At 31.7% G+C, this 20,221-nt stretch overlaps 3 protein-coding genes across 6 annotated transcripts; 1 reads left to right on the forward strand and 2 right to left on the reverse strand.

Moving 5' to 3' along the window:
• Nucleotides 1–475: 475 nt before the first annotated feature.
• LOC110621576 lies at nucleotides 476–2,199 on the reverse strand. The gene is made up of 2 exons (XM_021765846.1): nucleotides 2,169–2,199; nucleotides 476–1,404 (listed from the first exon to the last, which is right to left on the reverse strand). Exons 1-2 carry the CDS (start codon nucleotides 2,197–2,199, stop codon nucleotides 476–478), a joined length of 960 nt encoding a protein of 319 aa, XP_021621538.1.
• On the reverse strand, nucleotides 2,081–4,326 carry LOC110620102 (acyl carrier protein 1, chloroplastic). Its single transcript, XM_021763684.2, has 4 exons — nucleotides 4,170–4,326; nucleotides 3,595–3,702; nucleotides 2,951–3,073; nucleotides 2,081–2,415 (listed from the first exon to the last, which is right to left on the reverse strand). The coding sequence occupies exons 1-4, from the start codon at nucleotides 4,218–4,220 to the stop codon at nucleotides 2,287–2,289; spliced, it is 411 nt and encodes a 136-aa protein (XP_021619376.1). The 5' UTR covers nucleotides 4,221–4,326; the 3' UTR covers nucleotides 2,081–2,286.
• Nucleotides 4,327–11,716: 7,390 nt separating this feature from the next.
• LOC110621062 (vesicle-associated protein 1-2) lies at nucleotides 11,717–18,558 on the forward strand. Of its 4 annotated transcripts, none has more exons than XM_021765102.1 (9): nucleotides 11,717–11,876; nucleotides 13,099–13,206; nucleotides 13,690–13,760; nucleotides 13,846–13,927; nucleotides 14,501–14,616; nucleotides 14,712–14,894; nucleotides 15,058–15,411; nucleotides 17,996–18,073; nucleotides 18,148–18,558. In XM_021765102.1, the coding sequence occupies exons 2-9, from the start codon at nucleotides 13,158–13,160 to the stop codon at nucleotides 18,259–18,261; spliced, it is 1,047 nt and encodes a 348-aa protein (XP_021620794.1). In that variant the 5' UTR covers nucleotides 11,717–11,876; nucleotides 13,099–13,157; the 3' UTR covers nucleotides 18,262–18,558. The 4 variants fall into 4 exon arrangements, with proteins under 4 accessions (XP_021620794.1, XP_021620793.1, XP_021620792.1 ...); XM_021765101.2 differs by lacking the exon at nucleotides 11,717–11,876 and adding an exon at nucleotides 11,912–12,214; XM_021765100.2 differs by lacking the exon at nucleotides 11,717–11,876 and adding an exon at nucleotides 12,232–12,464.
• The last annotated feature ends 1,663 nt before the right edge of the window (nucleotides 18,559–20,221 follow it).

The raw sequence follows: 20,221 nt of genomic DNA on the forward strand, positions 1-20,221 counted from the left end.
TTAAATATATTAATTATATAATACTAAAATATTTAATTTAATATAAAATACGTAACTCGTATTTTTTTCAACTGCATTCAAAATAATAATTTTTGTGGTGAAGTATTTTTATGAATATAGTTGTGAATCTATTTTAGTCATAATTTTTCTTTCTTTTTTATATTAATTATTGAGAAAAATAATTATTATTTTATTTATTATATTGATTTTATACCGAAAATATTCTTATATGTTTTTAATATTTTTGAGATAAAACTTATGAAATAATTATTCTTAATTATTGATATAAAAAAATAAAGCAACAATAGTGCGGACTGCAATAAAAGCTCAGTGTTGTTATGCTAATAAAAATGGTTCGACGGTATTTTAACCAATAGATCCACAAACATAAATTAGGAATTAATCTCTATTATCTTGACTATCTTGACTTGATTTTGATTTTTTTAATTTTTTTTTTAATCAAGAAAGACTTTATTTATCTTGTAGAATAATAATCTAAGAGACAATCAGAAATTTTAATCCAAATCTTGAATCTATCATGATGAATAGACTCTCTAGCTAATAAATGGACGGCTCTATTTTCTAAACGGCGTACCCAACGAACATGAATGTTACCATGAAACCGCATAGCATCCTTGTAATCAGAAACAACTAATCCAAATTCCGAAAAGTCATCCAGAGAAGAGCGAATAGTCAAGACTAAGGATTGGTTATCCGTAAAAATATAACCGGTCTGAAGAAAACAATCTCTAGCATAAGATAAATATTGACGCAAGACCAAAATTTTAACAATAACAGGTTGCCCACCCCCCTCGTAGAAACCCGAAATTGCAATGGAAAAGAAGCATTCTAAGTCCTCAAATACTGCTGCAAAACCGAACAAATCAGCACTAGCAAATACTGCACAATCAATGAATGCAATCCAATCAATTTCAAGAGTGGTAGCCTCAACCAAAGAGAGCACACGAGGAACAGATGGGTGGGATAACGTCCTTGGCCGAGCCACAAGTGAAGCCACATAATCAGTAAAATAGGAACTAGCAGCATGATGAACCTCACTAGGTGACAAAACTTTATTGACCCACAATCTTTCATTCCTGGCATGCCATAACTTCCATGCATGTATAGCCATACGTGCATCAACAGCAGTAGAAAAACCAGCAAGTCTCCATAACTCAACAGCCATTGGACAATGCAAAGAAACATGTGAAATAGATTCATTATGATCACAAAAAAGACATGCAGTAGGTACATATATCCCACGCCTCAAAAGAATATTCCGAGTAGGAAGCACTCCACGATAAGCACGCCAAAGAAAATCACGAACTTTGGGAGGAACATCAAAAGACCAAAGACGGTTCCACCCATCATTATAACCTAGTACATCAGTCCTATCCGACAATTCTAAGGCACAAAAATAGACAGATTTAACTAATTTTTTTTAAAATATTAAATTAAATTTTCTCCAAGTCATATTGAAGAGCCAAATCTTCTTCGCCCTTCAAATAAATTCTTTTACAATAAATCATATGAAAAGAAAAAAACAAAAATCATAATGTTTATTATTTTTATTTTTTAAAAACAAAATTTGAAGTTAAAAGTTTTTTTTTTTTTTTTAACATTTTTTAAAATATTAGCTCGCATTATTCCCGTTCATTTAAGGATCAAATGCTCCTATATGCAATACAAACTATTTTATTAACTTGTAGCAAGGTCTGCATTGTCATGACCCAATGTCTTTTCTCCATCTTCGACAACAAGGCCTGCAGCAGTTATGTAGGCCCTTGTTTTCAATGTATTTCTTGGTAAGAATTTTTTTTTTACTCATAAAATTTTCATTTTCTTTCTGTAAGAATTCATTTGGGCGAAATGAATCGTGGTTATTTCGTGCCACATGAAGGAAGAATGTTTTCTTTTTTTTTTTGCTTTTCCCTTAATTAACCCGATTATAGAGCTTCTTTTGTATTGATGCCCAAGGGTTTGTGTTTCTGATTGCTTTTATTCTCAGGGGCTTCAGCAATCAGCAATCAGCAATGGTGAGTAAGGCGTATGTCAAATAAAAATAAGTTCTGAGCAACACTAGCATGAAAGGCTTCGTCTGTATAAAGACTACACCATCATAATTTCACAAACGAGCAATTTAAGGACTTTATAATTGAGCAATTTACCAGTTATTCTAGGTGAAACCAACTGAAACATAGTTCACAACAAGATTGCCTACAACTCCTAAAGCAGGCTAAAATAAAGGCACGTAAATAGATTTCTAATTGTGATAAGCATTTTCTTCTAAGCATCCTTCTTCTCAACAAGGATCTCAATAAGATCAGCAGCATCCTGAACTGTTGTTATGCTCTGGGCACTCTCCTCTTCCACGTTAATACCAAATTCCTCTTCAAGTCCCATCACAATCTCAACCTGCAAAGGTGCCTCATTCCTACTAGTTAGTAACAACTAAACATACCAGTGGACAATAACATAAGCTAAAAACTGCTGACCAAACACAAACATGATAAAGCTTTAGCTTAGGTTCTTCCAAGTGAAATTTCATTTAACAGAAAGACAAATCATGGAAACTACATATAAGAATGCATGAGAGGCCATCCCCAATTCATAACTATCTACTTTAGGTCATCAGTCACTTCCTGCCTTCTTCTATTCCATGATTTCCAATAAATGTGTATGCATAAAGACCAGGAAATATTTAACCAATGAGAATGGAACAAAAGAAATTACTGATCTGTGATTTGTTTCCGCTGACATTTTGAGAAATTCATGGGAAACAAATCAAACAATAATTACATATACAAGACCGAACCATAGTTATAAATGATGCATCAATCAAGCATAACCACTCAACTAAGTTATAGATCATCAAATATATAGAAAAGCAAAATCATCTAGGTAAAATCGAAATTAGTGTACAGAGACTTCAATAGTAAATGCCGCATACCGTGTCAAGAGAATCTGCTCCTAGGGCTGCAAATTTTGACTCGCCAGTAACAGCAGTTTCAGGTGATAATGCCAGCTGTTTCTTCACTATTTCACATACCTTTTCTAAAGTTTGAGGCTTAGCCTGCTCAATATCATTTAGTACATAAATCATTTTCTCATTGAAGACAACAAATTTAACTAGCACATTGCAAAACATTGTATATTGAACCTTATAACTACCCATATAAAATGGCCCATTGCTTTTTGAGAAGCATTTGCCTGACATATCCTTAATATACTTCAATGAAATTGCATCCACCTACAATGTTTCTTTCTGGCAACCACATGCATTACATCATAATTTATTGCATCATGCAAGCAAATAAAAACAAGGGCTAATGCATGTTTTAATCAGGCATCTGTAATGAGAAAGTCATCGCCTCTCTAATTTACCTGAAGCCATACACACTGGAGAAGGGGAACAATCAAGGCAAAAGTGAAGTCTGTATGTCCTTCATTTCTAGGTTTTCAACATTACATAGTCTGATCTTCCTTTTTCTTTTTTTTGGCAAGAACATAAAATCCTATCAATTCCTCAAAACCACAGCAAGAGAGCAAGCCTACTCAAAAATCTAAAATGAGTAATTGAAAGAAGAAACATACAGCACAAGAAACACGCAGGCGAGCTGGAACTGGCTGCACTCTAAAGAACAGGAAACTTCTCTGGTTTGGAAGTGAAAATGACTTCAGACTAGAGATTCTGGTTGCAGTCTGTTTAACATATTCAAACACAAGAACTTCAGTAAGATACCAATGGCAATAACACAAAGAAGAACAAAACGATAAACTCTATCCAATCCCAATCAAACAACCCCTCCCCCCACCCAAGCCCCACCAAGAAAAAGGAAATAAAAGCATTTCTAATGTATTTCTGCCAATACGAAGATCATGGCATGCATACAACTAGATTACTATCAGCTGAAGGCATCTAAGTCTCATGCAAAGAAAAATTGATGAGGAATTGCCCCTTTCCTAGATCCAATCGATCTCCAGCAGAGCTTCAATTGATGGTTACCATGTACAAATCACAATAATAAGCGCAGAACAAAAACTAGAAATAAACAAAGAAAATGGAGCTCGAATAGAAGCATTAACAGATCTATCGCAGAATCACACGCAAACAAGATAAAAGAAGTTATAAATTCAGAGAAGCAATGAAGATCAGAAATGCAAATTACAACGCCAGGACAAGCCCGCATGGAGAGTGAAGAACCAGCGGCAGCTGCCATGGGAGGAAAGATGAGGCAGAGCGTAGAGAAAGAGAGTGCGTTTTTGCTGAAAAGAGACGGCAAAAACGAGGTAAGTGAAATGCAGGGGATGTTGCAGTGTTTATAGTTGGCCTGTTTGTGACTTTGGTAAGGGCTTTTTGTTTTTTTTTTTTTTTTCAATGAACTAAAAAGGGAAATAAATTAAAAATTGAAGGTATCTTAATGAAAAATTTTATTAGTTATTTTTTTAATTTTAAAAATCATTAATCAGTCTTTTAATTTTAAAATATATATTAAAATATTATAAAATTTTAATAAATTTATTAATTATTTATTATGTTAAATTATTAAATATTTTATTATTTAATTTATATATTATAAAAAAATTATTTTTTAATTTTTTAATTTTACAGAAACATATATTGATTAATCTCTTTATATTAAAAATATTTTAAATTTTTTCATAAATTTTATTGTCTATAATTAATTAAGAGACTAATTAGCGTATTTTTTAAATTTTAATAAATTTTTTAAAATTAAAGATTAAATTAATAAATTTTGTTTAATTTTTTAAATTTAAATAAACGAAATAAATATTATAATTATTTAAATAAAAATTTTGAACAAATATTATTATTATTATTATTATTATTATTATTATTATTATTATTATTATTATTATTATTATTATTATATGTGAAATGGAATATAAATTAAAATCAAATTATATAAAATAATTAAATCAAACTAAAGGGATAAAGTAGAGTATTTTTTAGAAAATTAAATTAGTGACGTTAAATTGTTAAAGATAAAAGTGTTTCAGGTACACATAATTTGTAATTTTTTTAGCCTAATTTTTTGGTGGATTCGAATAATTATGAATTAAAATATAATAAATTTTATATAATTTTTTTAATAAAATTTATTTTTTTTACCTTTAAATCCATAATAAATTAGATTCAGTGAAGTATTTTTTTCGAGTAAGTAATAATTATTTATAATAAGAATTGTCCTTTGACCATCTGGTGATATGATTAATGCAACGTGTGCAAATATGTCTAGATCAGATTTACATACATTTATAATATATATAAAATTTTATATTAACTCTATTATTATTTTATGTTATAAATTTATACAAATCAGTAATGGACAAGTTTTTTTTCTAAAGTATTGGTGGTTGATGGAAAATTACAAGGAAGTTTTGGACAGGATCCAAGTGAAAACTCAAATAGTTATGTGTCTATGGGCTAAGAACCTTAGATTAATTAAGCTCATTAAGCCTTGTATGGGTTAGGAGCCCAAATTCAAACCGAGCTCATGATAGTTTCATGTTTAGTGGTTGATTTGCATCAAATTTGAATCTAAACTACCTTTATATATCATAATAAATAATTATCTATTAATTTTAATTATTAAAATTAATTAGTAATTAAAATTAATTTACTAATTAATGATATACTAATTATAAAATACAATGAAAAATTATTTATGTCTCAACTGTAAATTTATTAATATGATAAAAATACAACAGACGAATATAAATTAAAAGATGATGATCTCAGATCTAGAAAAGAAAAAATTTGGCCTTACAAGGAGTCTCTGTCTTAAAAATAAAACTTATTTTGTGAGGAGGGTGTCTTCCTTTTTTATCCCGCCTTTCCCTTGGCGTGTCACGACCTTTCTGTCACAGGACCACACTTGCCGTTATATGAGTCCGTACGTACGGATATTGCGGCGATCCTCCCTGTGTCAGGCAGCCATTTAATTCCCTTCGGTGCGTGAGTGGACAGGGTTGCGAAGTGACCAGACCTATTGTCCTTTCTTCTCATGACAGGGTTGGAGAGAAGTAGACTGATCTAGGTGGAGATCCGGTCTCAGAGCCCACTAGGCTGGACCGGTCTGATTGGGGGGTCTGGATGGACCCTAGTCTTAAGGCTGAGCGGACTGGTCCTGATTCATTCAAAAGATCGGAGGGCTTCCAAGTGATAGGCTGTCGTTATGGGGCTGGCCCCAGACCGAGATGGAGAAATCCAGCGATCATCAAAAAATATCAAAATACTCTAAAATTTTTAAATATTAGCACTCGAAAAAATTTAATTTTTTACTATGTTAAAATTAGAATCTTAATTAAGCTATTTATAAGAAAAAAAAAATTGTAAATGAAATGTGCATATCAACATTATGTCAAAATTTGTTATTCGATCCCCAAAACCATACTTTCAGAAATTACAGAGGTTATGGCTTTTCAATTGAAGACATCAAATTCATTGCTAGTCAAATTGGATTCCACGTATTTGATGTTCATATTAATTTATATTTTTTTTAATATCTTATTAATTATTAATTATTTTTCATAAATGGGGAATGTTTTCCCGTTTAAGAAATATTTATTTATTAATTTAACAATTCATATGTATGCTTTTTAAAAATATTATAAAATTAATGATTATAATTAAAATTTTTATTTTTTTTCTTGATGTTTTAAATTTATTATAATTATAATTAATTTTTAAAATAATTTTAATAAATTTTAAATTGATAATATTATTTATTTACTTTTTATTTCTGCCACTTAGATGGAGCCAATTTATTAAAAAAAAATCACATTTACCGAAGTTTAGTCTAATCCCGTGGTAGTGTCGGCGGTGGCGATGGCTTTCAAATAGCGAGTTTTATTAATTAGGCGACCCATGTGTACACAAACAGTTGGAACTCAACTACCTACCGTATGAAAGCCTCAAATCATCTCCGCAATTAATTCTTCACTGTCAAGTAGGTTTCTAAATCCGGTTACTTCACATATTGTACTTTTGGCAAATTGCAACCTGCAATTTTCGGCATGGAATTGCCTTGCACGTTTGCTCATCTATCACTCTAAAGTTTGCCTAACCGCCACCTGCAGTGGCGGTGCTAGTGGTGGTCCAAGAATATGAGTGGCAGAGACACAGTAGCAGGAGGTGAAGAGGAAGAAGCTTCAAAAGAAGGTTTGTTAGATGAAGTGGTGGTTGCTACGGTAGTTTGAGGCTTTTTAATTAATTTTTCATCTTTTTTAAATATTATATCTATTATTACTGTGATTAAATTATTTTATATATTAAAAACTATTATTCAATTTGATATTATAGTTCAATTATTCATATTCATTATTATTTTTGATGTAAAATTTTTAAAATGTATTTCTTATAAAAATTTTAAATACCTTTCATTTAAAATTAAATTTTAAAGTAAATTAATTTTAAAGAAAAGGAAAGAAAAAGCTTGGTTTTGCATGTTGAGAGGGCTGGCCCAGTTCTTTATTTCTTGACGTCAACTAATGAATTGGTTTTGTTTCTTTTTCACGCTATTAATTTCAAATAGTTATATATCATTTTTCCGCTTTAACACCCACATTTGGACTTTATTAACCGACCTTATTTATTTATTTGTTTATTTTCTTTAAAAAAATTAAAAAAAAGAAAATTAAAGATCATCTTACTGAAAGAAAGCGACAAACATTTGGCTTACAGGTAAATTTGGTTTACATTTTGGTTTAATTTAAATCAGTAATGAATTTAATTTTTATTGATTTATTAAATTAATAATAAATTTTATAATTTATTATTAAATTATGTTGTTAATTTATTACTAATTAATAATGAATTACTAAATCTACTATTATTTTATGAGCATTCACAGGTTCATCAAACTACAATTGAACATTCTAATTTAATTTTTAAATTCAAATTCTTTATTTTCTTTATCTATCAAAGTTGACTTATATTATAGAATAAAATTTAAACTCTCCATTTAAAATAGAAAATTTTATAAAATTTTAATTTCATTGAATTTATTTATTATAAAACTTTTATTTAAAATAAAGGAATTCAAAAATTTCATATCAAGATGAAAATATAAATGAATTTATAAGAATTTATTTGAATATTTTTTTAAAATGCCAATGACGAGTAAATATAATAAATTTGAAGTGTAATGAATAGTGTGACCTAAAGTTTTTTTTAAAGAGAAATAATTTTTAAAAATAAGTCAAATAAAATTTTCAAGTAATTATATTAATAAAATATTTTAAATTAATTAGTATTAATAAATCAATTAAAATTGAATTATTGAAAAATAAACGGTAGAAATTGTGAATATTAAAGTTTGATAGTTGGTATGGTCGACAGAGACTAGGCAATCACACCTTTCATGCGCGCAAGTACTTCATTTCATCCAAAAAAAAAAAAAAAAGAAGATGTCAATGGTGGCATGATATGAGATTTTGTGGATTTGATAAGAAACAAAAACATTTTACTAATTTTGTAAATTTGAAGATAAGAGAAAATTAGAGTAAAATTAAAGTTTTGCATTATACTATCTGATACGGCTGAAAATAGAGCTGTATTGTAATTGGTTCAACTGCAAGAAACGTAATATGAAATAGTTAATACCTGCGTCAACCACTTCAATACTCAAATCAGCAAGCTAAAGAAAAATGCGAGAGTATTGTAATATTTAAAATTCAATAGTAGTTATTTAAAAATTGGGGACAAAGCAATACTCAAATCAGTAAGGTAAAGAGAAAGACGAGAGTGTTGTAATATTTAAAATTCAATAGTAATTATTTAAAAATTGTGTATCTTTATCCCCGTGATTGTTACTTTTTATACTGTAAAACGATGAAGTTAATTATAGTATTTCCTGATAATCTGGCAATGATGTGATCGGTTATTTGATAAGAAATTTTTTTTAACTAATCGGTCGGTGACCCCGCGATTACGGTCGTGATGGGGATATGCTGACTTGCCTGTTAACGATAACTTTATGCTAAAACTCGACTTTTTCAGAGTAGGGCGAGTATTGATAAAAAATCGAGTGTAACGGTGTCCAAGTCTTTTTTTTCCTTGATGGAATTTGGGTTTCAAACTTTGCGATAAACCTATGCCCTTGTTGCATTTTTGAAAGTCGTCTGTCTCAAAATTTCTTTGCCGAAAAACTATTGTGGGCCTCCATCGAACGTCGTAAGCAAAAGTTAAACCATTTTTTTCATCACTAGAGTCCAATCCAAATCTTCCATAAAATTCAAAACTAATTGTTTTACATCATTCTCTTTCACTTGTAAAGAACTCGACCTCGAGTTGTCATTAGCAGGGTAAAACTAAAATGGATCCGCCATGTTAAATATTTTGAAAATTTTCATATAATCTAGGAGGTCAATAACATCAGCATTATCATTAATCTTCTGAATAATTCGAAATGGACCAATTTTCTTTGGGTCAAGCTTTTTTTGTCCTCCACTACGTTTCTTGTGTAAATACACCATAACTTGATCACAGACATTAAAGGACTTGAAACGCCTATGTATAATCAGCTGCAATTTTATACTTGTTATTGACTTCTGTCAGGCATTGTTGTACCTGTTTGAAAACATCCACATGCTGATTTGCCAAGTTGTTTATTGTAATACTGTTATGAAAATCTGTAGGAAGGAAAATAAGATCAACTATATCCGCTGAAATTTTTCTGTACACAACTGCAAATGGTGACATATTTATAGAGTTATGGACAAAACTGTTGTAAGAAAATTTTACTTGGGCAAGATCAAGATCCCAAACAGTTTTCTTATCACTGCAGATGCAATGCAGAAAATTGCCAAAAGTGTGGTTTACCACTTTAGTTTGGCCATCAATTTGAGAATAAGCGACATTGCTGTATTGAAGTTAAGTCCTAAAACGCTTCCATAAAGTCACCCAAAATTGAGTCTGCTAATGGGTTTTTGATGATTTTGCTGATATATGGGCGAAGGTCTACGCTCATGAGCTTGCTGATGGATTTTTTATACATGATCGATTTCTTTTTAAGGAGAATGGGTTATGCATTTCTCTCATCTCTTCCACAATATTCTGATGATTGCCAGAATTACTATCCACTGTGATTACTTTTATATTACTAATTTTTTTGGATCAGAATTTATGTAATTAAAATTCCAATTAGACTGAGGTCGAGGCTGCAAGTCAACACATTCTTCCGCTCTATTCACCGTCTCAATGGCTTTTGCCAAAGTGAAAGAATTTCGTGATTTAGTCCCCTCTGATAATGAGCAATCTGTTAAGTTTCGCTCTCATAGTTATCACACCTCGCTTGCAACCTCAAAAACTTCTCTATATATTCATCCACTTTTCGACTCCCTTGAATACAGTTATAATACTGGTTATACAAAATTTGGGCATGATCACTAGGCAAAAACTGCAGTTCAATTAGCTATTTCATCAACAACCAGTCTTGTATAGGTTCGAGTCTCCTGTGATAGCTTTCGTTTTGAACAGAATGCCACCATGTTGCTGCACCACCCTTTAATTTGTAAGCCATAATCGGAACTTTTCGATTCTCTTCCATATTCATAACTTCAAAAAATCGATCAACCTCCGCTAACCAATCATGAACAGATTCTACATCCAACTAACCAGAAAAATTTTGAAGGTCTACCTTTATTTTGTAATTTTCATGATAATCCTCTCGACCTCTGTAATAATTATGTTCTCCATCATGTTGGTTGAGACGTCTCTCGTAATCCTGTTGAGAATTTGCGATCACATGATATAGAATTGGCTGTGGCGGGTTAGTTGTTACCCATTGTAGAGTTAATTGTCCGATCATCTCCTTCAATTCTGCTAAGGATGCCTCAATTATAGCGACTTGTGTCTCTTGATTTTCGACCATAGATGAATTTCACTATGATACCAACTGAAACAAGACGATTATACTCCATCAGAAATTTTAATTAATATTGTTTAATTATGACGAAATTTAGAAATACTAAAAACTAAAATTTCTTATAGAATTCTCTAAAATTCAAGTGTCACAAGAATGAATGTCAATTGTCAGTGTATTATTCTCATATTGTCGTAAATTTAGAAAATGAAATGGTGATTTTTGTACATATATATTAAGATATATCTTTTTAATTAAAATTAAAAATTATAAAAATAAAGTAATAAATTTTCTAAATATTTAAAAATTAAAAAATATTTATCTAGTCTCGTCCCATTATGAATTAAGATATTTTTAAAGTATAAATTAATAAATCTTTATAAAAAATTGAGATTTACGTTAATGTATTTTATAAATTTTTAAAAATTTTAAGTTAAACTAATTAATGATAATAGTATATTATTTTAAATAATATAGAGTGGATTATAATTAAAATTAAAATATTTTAATTAAATTTTAAAATATTAAAAGTAAAATGTAAAAATTAAAAAATTTATTAAAAATTTAATTAATTAAATTAAATTAAATCGATTGAATAAGATGAGTTAATTTTTAATATTTGACTTTTATGTTTAGACGTATTTTAAATTTTTAAAGTTAAATAATTATATTTTATAAAATCTATAGGTTAAATAATTATATTTATAAAATTTAAGCATTAAAAATCAACCATAAAAAAGATTAAGCGGTAATTAATTTAGTTAATTATGTATTTTGTATTTTATGAAAGGTTATTAAACGAGTGAATGCGTTATACCCAGTAACGCAGTCGCAGGACACATGCGACACGAGGCGCCCACAACCGGAGGACGAGAGTATGACCTTTTTTCCATCAAAAGGAATCGCCAGATTGGGTAACGGCCGGTACAACCGCTATCTGAGCTTCAAACTTCAGACTCGCCAACCTCCCACTGCTCACACAAAAAGGCAAAAGCTCTCTCTCTCTCTCTCTCTCCTTTCAAACCAAAACGTGGCTTTCACTTCCCTTCTCCGAATCTCTGCAGCAAATTCTAGTCTGGCGTTTCGGCTCACCAAACAATATCACTCTCTCTCTAATTTATGGGCTTGTTTAGACCTCATGCGTTGAATACTTCGATTCCAATCACAACCGAAACGATAACGAAACATCACTTATAAAGACCGCCTCATTCACGCACTCAATACTCCTTCCTTACGCTTCACCTTCTTCTATTTTTTTTCTCTCTCTCGTTTCTGGACGATTCGCCAATAGCGACGCGTAGATCCTAAACGTTGTCGTTTTGCTGGTGCTTTTCCTCCTTTATTTTTTTAATTTTTTTTAAAAGAAAAAACGAGTAGGTTTGCATTTGAGTCAGTGCTGACTCTGTTTGAACTAGACCGGGGGGAGAGAGTGAGAGACGACACGGGATGTCGTCGTATCGTTGTTTTCTACTGCTTTGGTTGTTTTCTTTTTGAAATTCTCGACGATCTGAACTGAAATTTTTTGCTTACACCTTGTTGTGATCAAATTATACTAGTAGTTGGAGACTTAGCAAGGTGCTGTTTCTTTGACTGATTTTGACTTTCGTGTTTGGCTTTAGATTGTTTATGGTTGAAAAATTACATTTCCTGTTCGTAGTTCTTTTAGCAGTTCCTGTTGCTAAGCTGAAGTGATTCATTCATTCTATTCATTTTCAAGCGCCGCGAATCTTTTGCCTATTTGTAGCGCTTGTGATTTTTCCTGGTCCGATCTGAGATTTTCCTTTTCCTTTTCCTTTTCTAAAGGAGTCAATGTTGAATTTCAATTGATCGCATTCCTTTTCTTATTTAATTATTTTTAAAAAAATTTTGAATCGAGTGTTATAAAGGATGGGTGTTATCTTTCCGGTTCATATAATTTGTAATTAGAACTGGGTTGATCATCAAGCAGCTTTTTAGCTTAGTATCTCGAGTCGGAGCGGAATGAATTAAGTGAGAGTGATCATACGCTGGTTATGACTAGCTCATATGATATTCATCCAAACTTCGATCAAGTTCAAATGATTTGGGAAGTTTATTTTAGAAAACAAAAATTATATTTGCTTGTTTGCGGCCATGCGCATGCGTGTGGATATGACTACGGTGTAAGGCACCTTTTGGGATGGGAGCTCGACATGTGGGTCTTATTTATATCTTTTTTGATTATATGCAGAGAAATCTAGCTTTGGATGCTGAGAAGATTGGTTTTCAATTCTGTTAAAAAGAGGAACCATGAGTACGCAACTTTTAGAAATCCAGCCCAGGGAACTACAATTTATATGTATGGCCCCATATTAATGATTTTTTTATTATTGATTTTTGATGTCTTTATTTACTCGTATCTGTAATTATGATTGCTGCTAAAGGATAATTATTGCTTTGCTTGATCGGTGAGAATTGGGCAGGGAAAAGAGAGTAAGCAGATTTATGAAATTTGATATTTTTAACTTTTCTTGTTGTGTTTGCATTTTGGAAAACAAAAAGCCAAGAAAAAAAGGTGGGTTGGCCTTAGGATACAAATCTCAGTTCTTCTAACTTTTGAAAGTTTGAACGCACAAAGGTTACTTTCTTTTATTTTTACAGCGCTGAAGACTATGAAAAGTATGTTTCTTTTTCCCCTAATGTTTTTTCTAGATTAATCTTAGAGACAATCTGGGAATAATTTAAGTTACCGTGGGTATATAAATGAAATAGTTGTTCTTTTTTTTTAATATATAAATGAGTTCAAAAGTTATGATGTATATGTCTTTTTTTCCCTCTGTAGTTGAATTAAAGAAGCAGAGCTCATGTGCAGTAAGGCTTACCAATATCACCCATCACAATGTTGCTTTCAAGGTCTGTAATTTCAATTTTTGGACCTAGAAATTTTGATATGTGTAATTGTTGATACAGATAAATGATTAAAATGAGAAATTGGCAGGTTAAGACCACTTCCCCTAAGAAATATTGTGTGCGACCAAATGTTGGTATTATCTTGCCAAAATCAACTTGTGAATTTACTGGTAAGCATTTTGCATCTCCATCCAAGTAATCGTGACTGGTTGTGGTCATCCATTTTGCATACACATTTGCGTGCACCTGATTCTATATAACCATTGCATATTCAATGTTGTGTATTTTGAAGTTTGGAGCTCCAAGTGTTGTTTACTTGCAATTGTTTTCAGGAGTTGGTGGTTATTATCTTGGAATGTGATTGCATGCTTTGCTGTTAGAATTTTCTATTGTTTATCTTTGTTTTATTGCAGTTACTTTCCAGAATCCACAAAAAGACTCTGGGTTCATTCTGGTAAATCATATCTTGAGCAGACACTGTTGAGACAGCCTCTCAAGCGTGGACTAGATTTTTATCATATGTAATTTAACTTAGAAAATATAGGGTTAAGGGCATTGATTTATGTTACTTGAATTACCAGAAGATGCTCTTTTTTTCTTCTTTTAAAATCTTTTTCTCCTTGTACCCCATTTTGCAGTTCATTTACAATTTACCCCATTCGGTGCTGCAGTTTTAACTGCATGTTATTTCCCTCTGTTACTGTATTGTTGTTCTGAGCTTCTTGGGCTTGATATTTATGTAGTTACAATGCAAGCTCCAAAGGCAAGTATTGCTGAAAAGGCGTGCAAAGACAAGTTTTTAATCCAAAGCACAGTTGTCGCAACAGGAACAACTGAGAAGGACATAACACCTAATATGGTAATCATTTATGGTTTTACTTTTGAATTTGACCTTCTATTTTGACTCTATTTATTATCATTACCCTTTTCTCTCTTCCCTTTTTTGTTTGGCAGTTCAACAAAGATGATGGCAAGTATATTGAAGAGATCAAGCTGAAAGTGGCCCTCATCAGTCCACCTGAGTCTCCAGTATTATCACCAATTAATGGGATGCTCAAGCAGGAACCTCTTCTTGGAGCTTCAGTGCTGAGAGATCCAGTATTCAGTAAAGTTGAGAATACCACTCCACCACACATGGTTAGAGATTTCTTCTAGCTTGACAATGCTGGAATTACCAAACTAGCATGAATAGGAATTTTTAATGCATGATTTCAACTTTTTTTGTTGCAACAGTATCCTTCCAATTTTGTCCAAGTTGCTTCAAAATACTCTGTATTTGCTATTCTTTCATTTGTTTCAGGTTGCCGAGAAGGTAGAATCCCAAATGTTTTATAGTCAGGAGTTCAAAAAAGAAAAGGATGTGGAGTTGAAGCCAAATAAAGATATTGCTGATCAGGAGTCAAACACAGCAAATGATGCAGAACTGATGCCAAGTAACAATGTGGTTAATGTTGAGGAGGTAAATCTGGCAAATGATGAAGGGTTGAAGCCAGAAAATGATGCCATCAATGATAATCTGGCAAAGGATGAACAGTTGTCTAAACCAAAGAGTGCAGAATTTATAACATTAGCATCTGTGGAGGAGGTGAAGTTTGTCAATGACATTGAGGAGATGAAGTTAAAACTGAATGTACTTGAATCAAAGCTTAATGAGGTTAGCCTTTCTCTACTCTCTCTCCCTCCCCCCCCTCCTCCCCCCCAAAAATGTGTCTATGCCATGTGTACCTTAACTGAGATAATAAACTTATCTCATCTATTTAAATTGTAATTTTCTTTCTATTTGATAACTACATCTTTCAGATTTTGATGTTTACGTTTCTGAGCTTTGTGAGATTTGACTTGCTTACATGGTAAAATAAATTATTTAATTTGAAAAAGTCTCTTTTGGCATGTTGTCTTAGCTAATGTAGAACAGATATAGTTAATGGGGAACTGGGGGTGAGAAACAAATTAAGGGTAGAGAAGCGAATTCATGAATCTTATCAATTATCAATAATATCATAAACTCTCTTTAAAACAATAAATTACCTAGTCCTATTAATACTAAGATTTGGAATCCTTAAATAAGAAATCCCTAATCAAATACTAATTAGGATCCCATATCAACATAAAATTTAGTATAACAAGATACTAAACCTTTGTAGAACTTTATAAATATTTCTAAATAATAGAATAATTTATAAACGATAGGAAATTTTCTTAATTCTATATTGAATATAATTCTTAAATTAAGGCTCCATTTGTTTTATAGAAAATATTTTTTGCATTTTCTGACATTTTTAGGTACTTAAAATAATTGGTTAACATAAAATATTTTCCTAATAAAAAAAAAAAATTAAGTCATTTTTAAAGAAAATAACTTCCTCGAAAATGACTTCCTCTTGTTAAAAGATGAAGTCATTTCTTCAACTTTGAGAATATTATTGACGCTATTATGTATAAATTTATTAATATCCTTTATTTTTTAAATTATAATCAAATAGTGGAAAATAAGTTATTTTCTTGTAAACTATTTTCGTGGAAAATATTTTCCATTCCATGTACAAATTATTTTGCGCAAACAAATGGAGCCTAAGTTTTCTTCCAATACTACATTGTTCTCCTCTAGTATTGCAGAAGAATCCAACTACATTTGAAAATTTTTCAATTTGGTAGGAACATAGAATTTGAGAGATACGCAATTTCTGTTGGCTTATTCTTAGATCGATTTTCTTCGAATTCCATTGAAGTCAACATGGCTTGATCTTCTTTCTACCCTAGGATAGATTCCTCAAGATTGTAGTGCTTGTTCTCGTCAGCTTCAGGTTTTTTTCTCTAGACTAGGTTCTGCCAGAGTTTCCAACCCAATCTTATGATCTTGGATGTCAACATGCATAGGCTCAACTATCAAAGATTTAGATTCAAGTTCAGGCATATATTTGATTTTCAACTTCAACTTCTTCTATTTGCTTCATTGACTTGTTGTTCTTCATTTTCATCTTCAAGTTGTTCTCATAGAAACTCTTGATAACTCATCAAATCTCGGTTTCAGTTGAAGACTCACTAACCACTCAATCCTTACAGTCTTAAAAAGTGTTTTTACTGAAAACAAACATCAAAATTCAACAAAGGAGGGTGTTACGTATCATAAGGGAGGGAAGAAGAGTAATAAGTGAGAATTGGAGGGAAATAACAGAGCGGTTAGTTGTTGTAACAGAATCAGGAAGTTGTTGGGAAGTTGTTACTGTGAGTAGTATAAGAGAGGAAAGAAGTCGGTAAACGGTATACAAGAATGACCAATAAAACCTCTCTTACTCTCTCATCTCTACTTTCTCCCTTCTCCCCTTTCTCTATTTCTCGCCTCATCCCTTTCTAATTTCTCTTCTCATCCCTCTATTCTGTTCTGTCGTATAGCCATTGTGACTGAGGGGTCCTGTCAACACTTTGCTGATAGGATCTTGAGTTCTGATCAACTTTGATGGCTCTTGTTGTGAGGAAGAGAGTTGCTGATTAATCAGCGGTGTTGGTGTGGTGTTATGAGGAAGGGAGGTGGTGGGTATTTGTTAAATTCTCACTTTGGGTTGGAATAGACGTAATGTGCTTTTTATAAAGCCCTTGCGACTCTTGTTCTCTTGAGCTAGCTTTTGCTTTGTTTGGGGCTGGGGTGGGGGGTGGAGTTAGGTTTCACTCATTTTCTGAGATGGTATTAGAGCCTCATCCAATATTGAGCCTTTCATAAGCATTTCATGTTTTAGGTGTTTTATCCTAAATGTAAAGGGGTTTGTTAGATTCTCACATTGGTTTGCGATAGGATAATATTCCCCTTATAAAGCCTTGGGTGATCCTTCTCCCTTGTTTTAGCTTTTAGAGGGCAAGTAGTATTGGATGAGAGTAAACTTAGATTTATCTATTTTGTGAAGCCTTATGTTGGATCAAGAAAAACCTAAGCCCCATTAATACACAGATTTGGAATTCTAGAACAAGAAAAACCTAATCAAATACTATTTAGGAATCTCAAATCAACTTAAATTCCTAAATAACAAAATATTAAACCTATTGAGCTCTTTAAAAGCTCCTAAACAATAGGATTCAAAACTAAATAATTCTGAATAAATAATTTCTAGTTTGATTTTCTTCTAGTATTGCATCAACATGTTTAAATGATACAAGCATGGTGCATATGTTTATTGTGCATTTGTGGATGCAAATAGGTCATTTCCAACAAAATAAAGTATTTTTTTTGTGGGTTCCGGATGCAGGCTGCATCTACTATTTCAAAATTGTCAGAGGAGAGGAGATTAAGCATTCAGGATAGAAAAATTTTGCAGGACGAACTAGTAAGTCCTCTTGCAAGAAAGAAGTTTGAATTAGTTGGTTCCAACATGTTAACATTGGAGCTTTTCTTTGGCAGGCCATGTTGAGGAACAGGACCAGCACAAGAAGAGCACAAGTGGGATTTCCTCTTCTTTTTGTTGTTATGGTTGCTCTGATCAGTATTTTGCTTGGATACCTTTCACACCCATGAATATGAAGCCATTAGAGAGTATATCAAAGTTTGTTAGTCCTTAGAACTCAAAACTGACTAATTGAATTCTCCAAGGAATAGGGATGGACCGTATGTATACATGATACTATGAATGAACATATTGAATGTAGAGTGTCTGATTCTGGCAAAAAGATGAGAAATATTATCTGTAGTAGTAGATAAGTGGGTAGCTGTAATAAAATATTTTATTTGTTCAATGACCAATACCTCACTGTTGTTCGATACATTACTCCTGTATTGAAATCTTCCCTAATAAAAAGTTGAGTTGAGAATGAACTGTGTCCTTTTTTTTTAATGTATGACGAGGCATTAGCTTGAGCAGGTGAATTTATCTGAATTTTTATAATTGAAGGTGGTCTATCAATTTAATGGAATTTCATTTATCATAGACATCATGCTGCAGAAAATATTTTTATTTTCTGTAAATGTTTTCTAACAAAACCAATTTATTTTATATTATTTAATTTTATTTTAAAATTAAAATATATTAACAAATTTGTACATAAAAATCATTTTCTTATTTTTCTGTTAATTAACTTTTCTGACGGAAGGCAGTTTTGAGAATTGAGTTCCACTGTAACAGTCATAACAATGATCTAATCCTATCAAATTTAATTGAAATTATAAATGAACTCCAAAAACTTTTAAGCTAAAAGTATTTGGGCTAAAATGTCTCCATTTCTCCATCTTAACCTTTCTTTGCCATTGTTGCATTATTAAGAGATCATTTACTTGATAGCCATCAAAAAATTATTAGATACAAAGATTTTTTTTTATATGTAATTTTTAATAATAAAATTATATCAAACAAGCAATATGGTGCGTCCCCACCTCTTCCTTTTCTATTGGATGGCCCCAACATCTTTCGGACCACATGAGAGCATATCATGCTCACAATATCATACAAGCACGAAAATCCTTGTAGACCCAATTTATATGGATTCAAGGGACAAATAGTTATGATTTCTTTTTAAAAGTGAGGTTCAGAATTGAATCTATACAAAAATTGCATGAACATAAAAATTCAGAACGATGCTGAACCCACAAAATGGTATCACATCTAATTTAATTTCTTGTGAGCTCTTTAGGAACAATAACTTTTTAGTGATAAAAAACAGAGATTTAATAATATTTCTAGATAACAAATGCACAAACATGCACTTAGATGTTGATAAGTATAGAGATTCGAGGTGCTTTGGATATACAACACGTAAAGAGTATTATGGGAGGAGAATTGAATCAAGGTCGAGGTTAGTCAAAGTGGATTGATCGAGGTGGTCGGAGTAAAGGCTCTAGTGGTTTTGTAATAACTAAGGATGATCAATTCTTTTGAAAATTCTAGATTGACAGGGTTATTTTTTATTCTCGATGACGAGGAGAAATAGAAAACACGATCCTCGTACTATTATTATATCCTTTTTGTCTTCTTGTCTCGCAGCCGCCACCTTTTACAAGTTGGCCATACTTTTAGCAATATACGTGTTATCCCATATGGGGTAATCATAGCAAACAATCAGCTATTTATTGTTTTGTGTGGCTAAGCCGGCATGACAAAGGCATAGTAGATTTTTCTTGGGGATTTTGAAGAAATAATCAAGCAAAGCTCCTATCGGGTTTATGGTCTCCGGTTCGGATCGGCTCTTGACACGGTAGTTCTAGGTTACCCCAATGCGACTACTTAACCTTGTAAAACCAGGTGGCAGCATATAATTTAATGGTGGGTATGTAATACATTCCCCTGATAAATAAGTAACATATTAATCAAAATTATAGACCTCAAATTTAAATAACATCCTATTGATTAGGTTAATACACTCAAATGCAATAGCGATTCTATAATAAATGTGTTCCAAGTTTCCTTGCCTTAACTCATATGCAGCTACTTGTATTAGTAGATAATGCAGCATTGGACTCAATACCATGTTTCGATGTGCACTCC

This window comes from Manihot esculenta, chromosome 8, assembly GCF_001659605.2.
Source record: "Manihot esculenta cultivar AM560-2 chromosome 8, M.esculenta_v8, whole genome shotgun sequence".
In the NCBI taxonomy this organism is placed as follows: Eukaryota; Viridiplantae; Streptophyta; class Magnoliopsida; order Malpighiales; family Euphorbiaceae; genus Manihot; species Manihot esculenta.

Coding starts and splice junctions, on each gene's coding strand:
- LOC110621576 (XM_021765846.1), bottom strand. CDS start 2,199: ATGTTTCAGTTGGTTTCACCTAGAATAACTG. Junction 1,405..2,168: donor GGTTTCACCTAGAATAACTG/GTAAATTGCTCA, acceptor TTTGTGCCTTAG/AATTGTCGGATAGGACTGAT.
- LOC110620102 (XM_021763684.2), bottom strand. CDS start 4,220: ATGGCAGCTGCCGCTGGTTCTTCACTCTCCATGCGGGCTTGTCCTGGC. Junction 3,703..4,169: donor TGCGGGCTTGTCCTGGCGTT/GTAATTTGCATT, acceptor TATGTTAAACAG/ACTGCAACCAGAATCTCTAG. Junction 3,074..3,594: donor GCCTGCGTGTTTCTTGTGCT/GTATGTTTCTTC, acceptor GATATTGAGCAG/GCTAAGCCTCAAACTTTAGA.
- LOC110621062 (XM_021765102.1), top strand. CDS start 13,158: ATGAGTACGCAACTTTTAGAAATCCAGCCCAGGGAACTACAATTTATA. Junction 14,895..15,057: donor ATACCACTCCACCACACATG/GTTAGAGATTTC, acceptor CATTTGTTTCAG/GTTGCCGAGAAGGTAGAATC. Junction 15,412..17,995: donor TTGAATCAAAGCTTAATGAG/GTTAGCCTTTCT, acceptor TTCCGGATGCAG/GCTGCATCTACTATTTCAAA.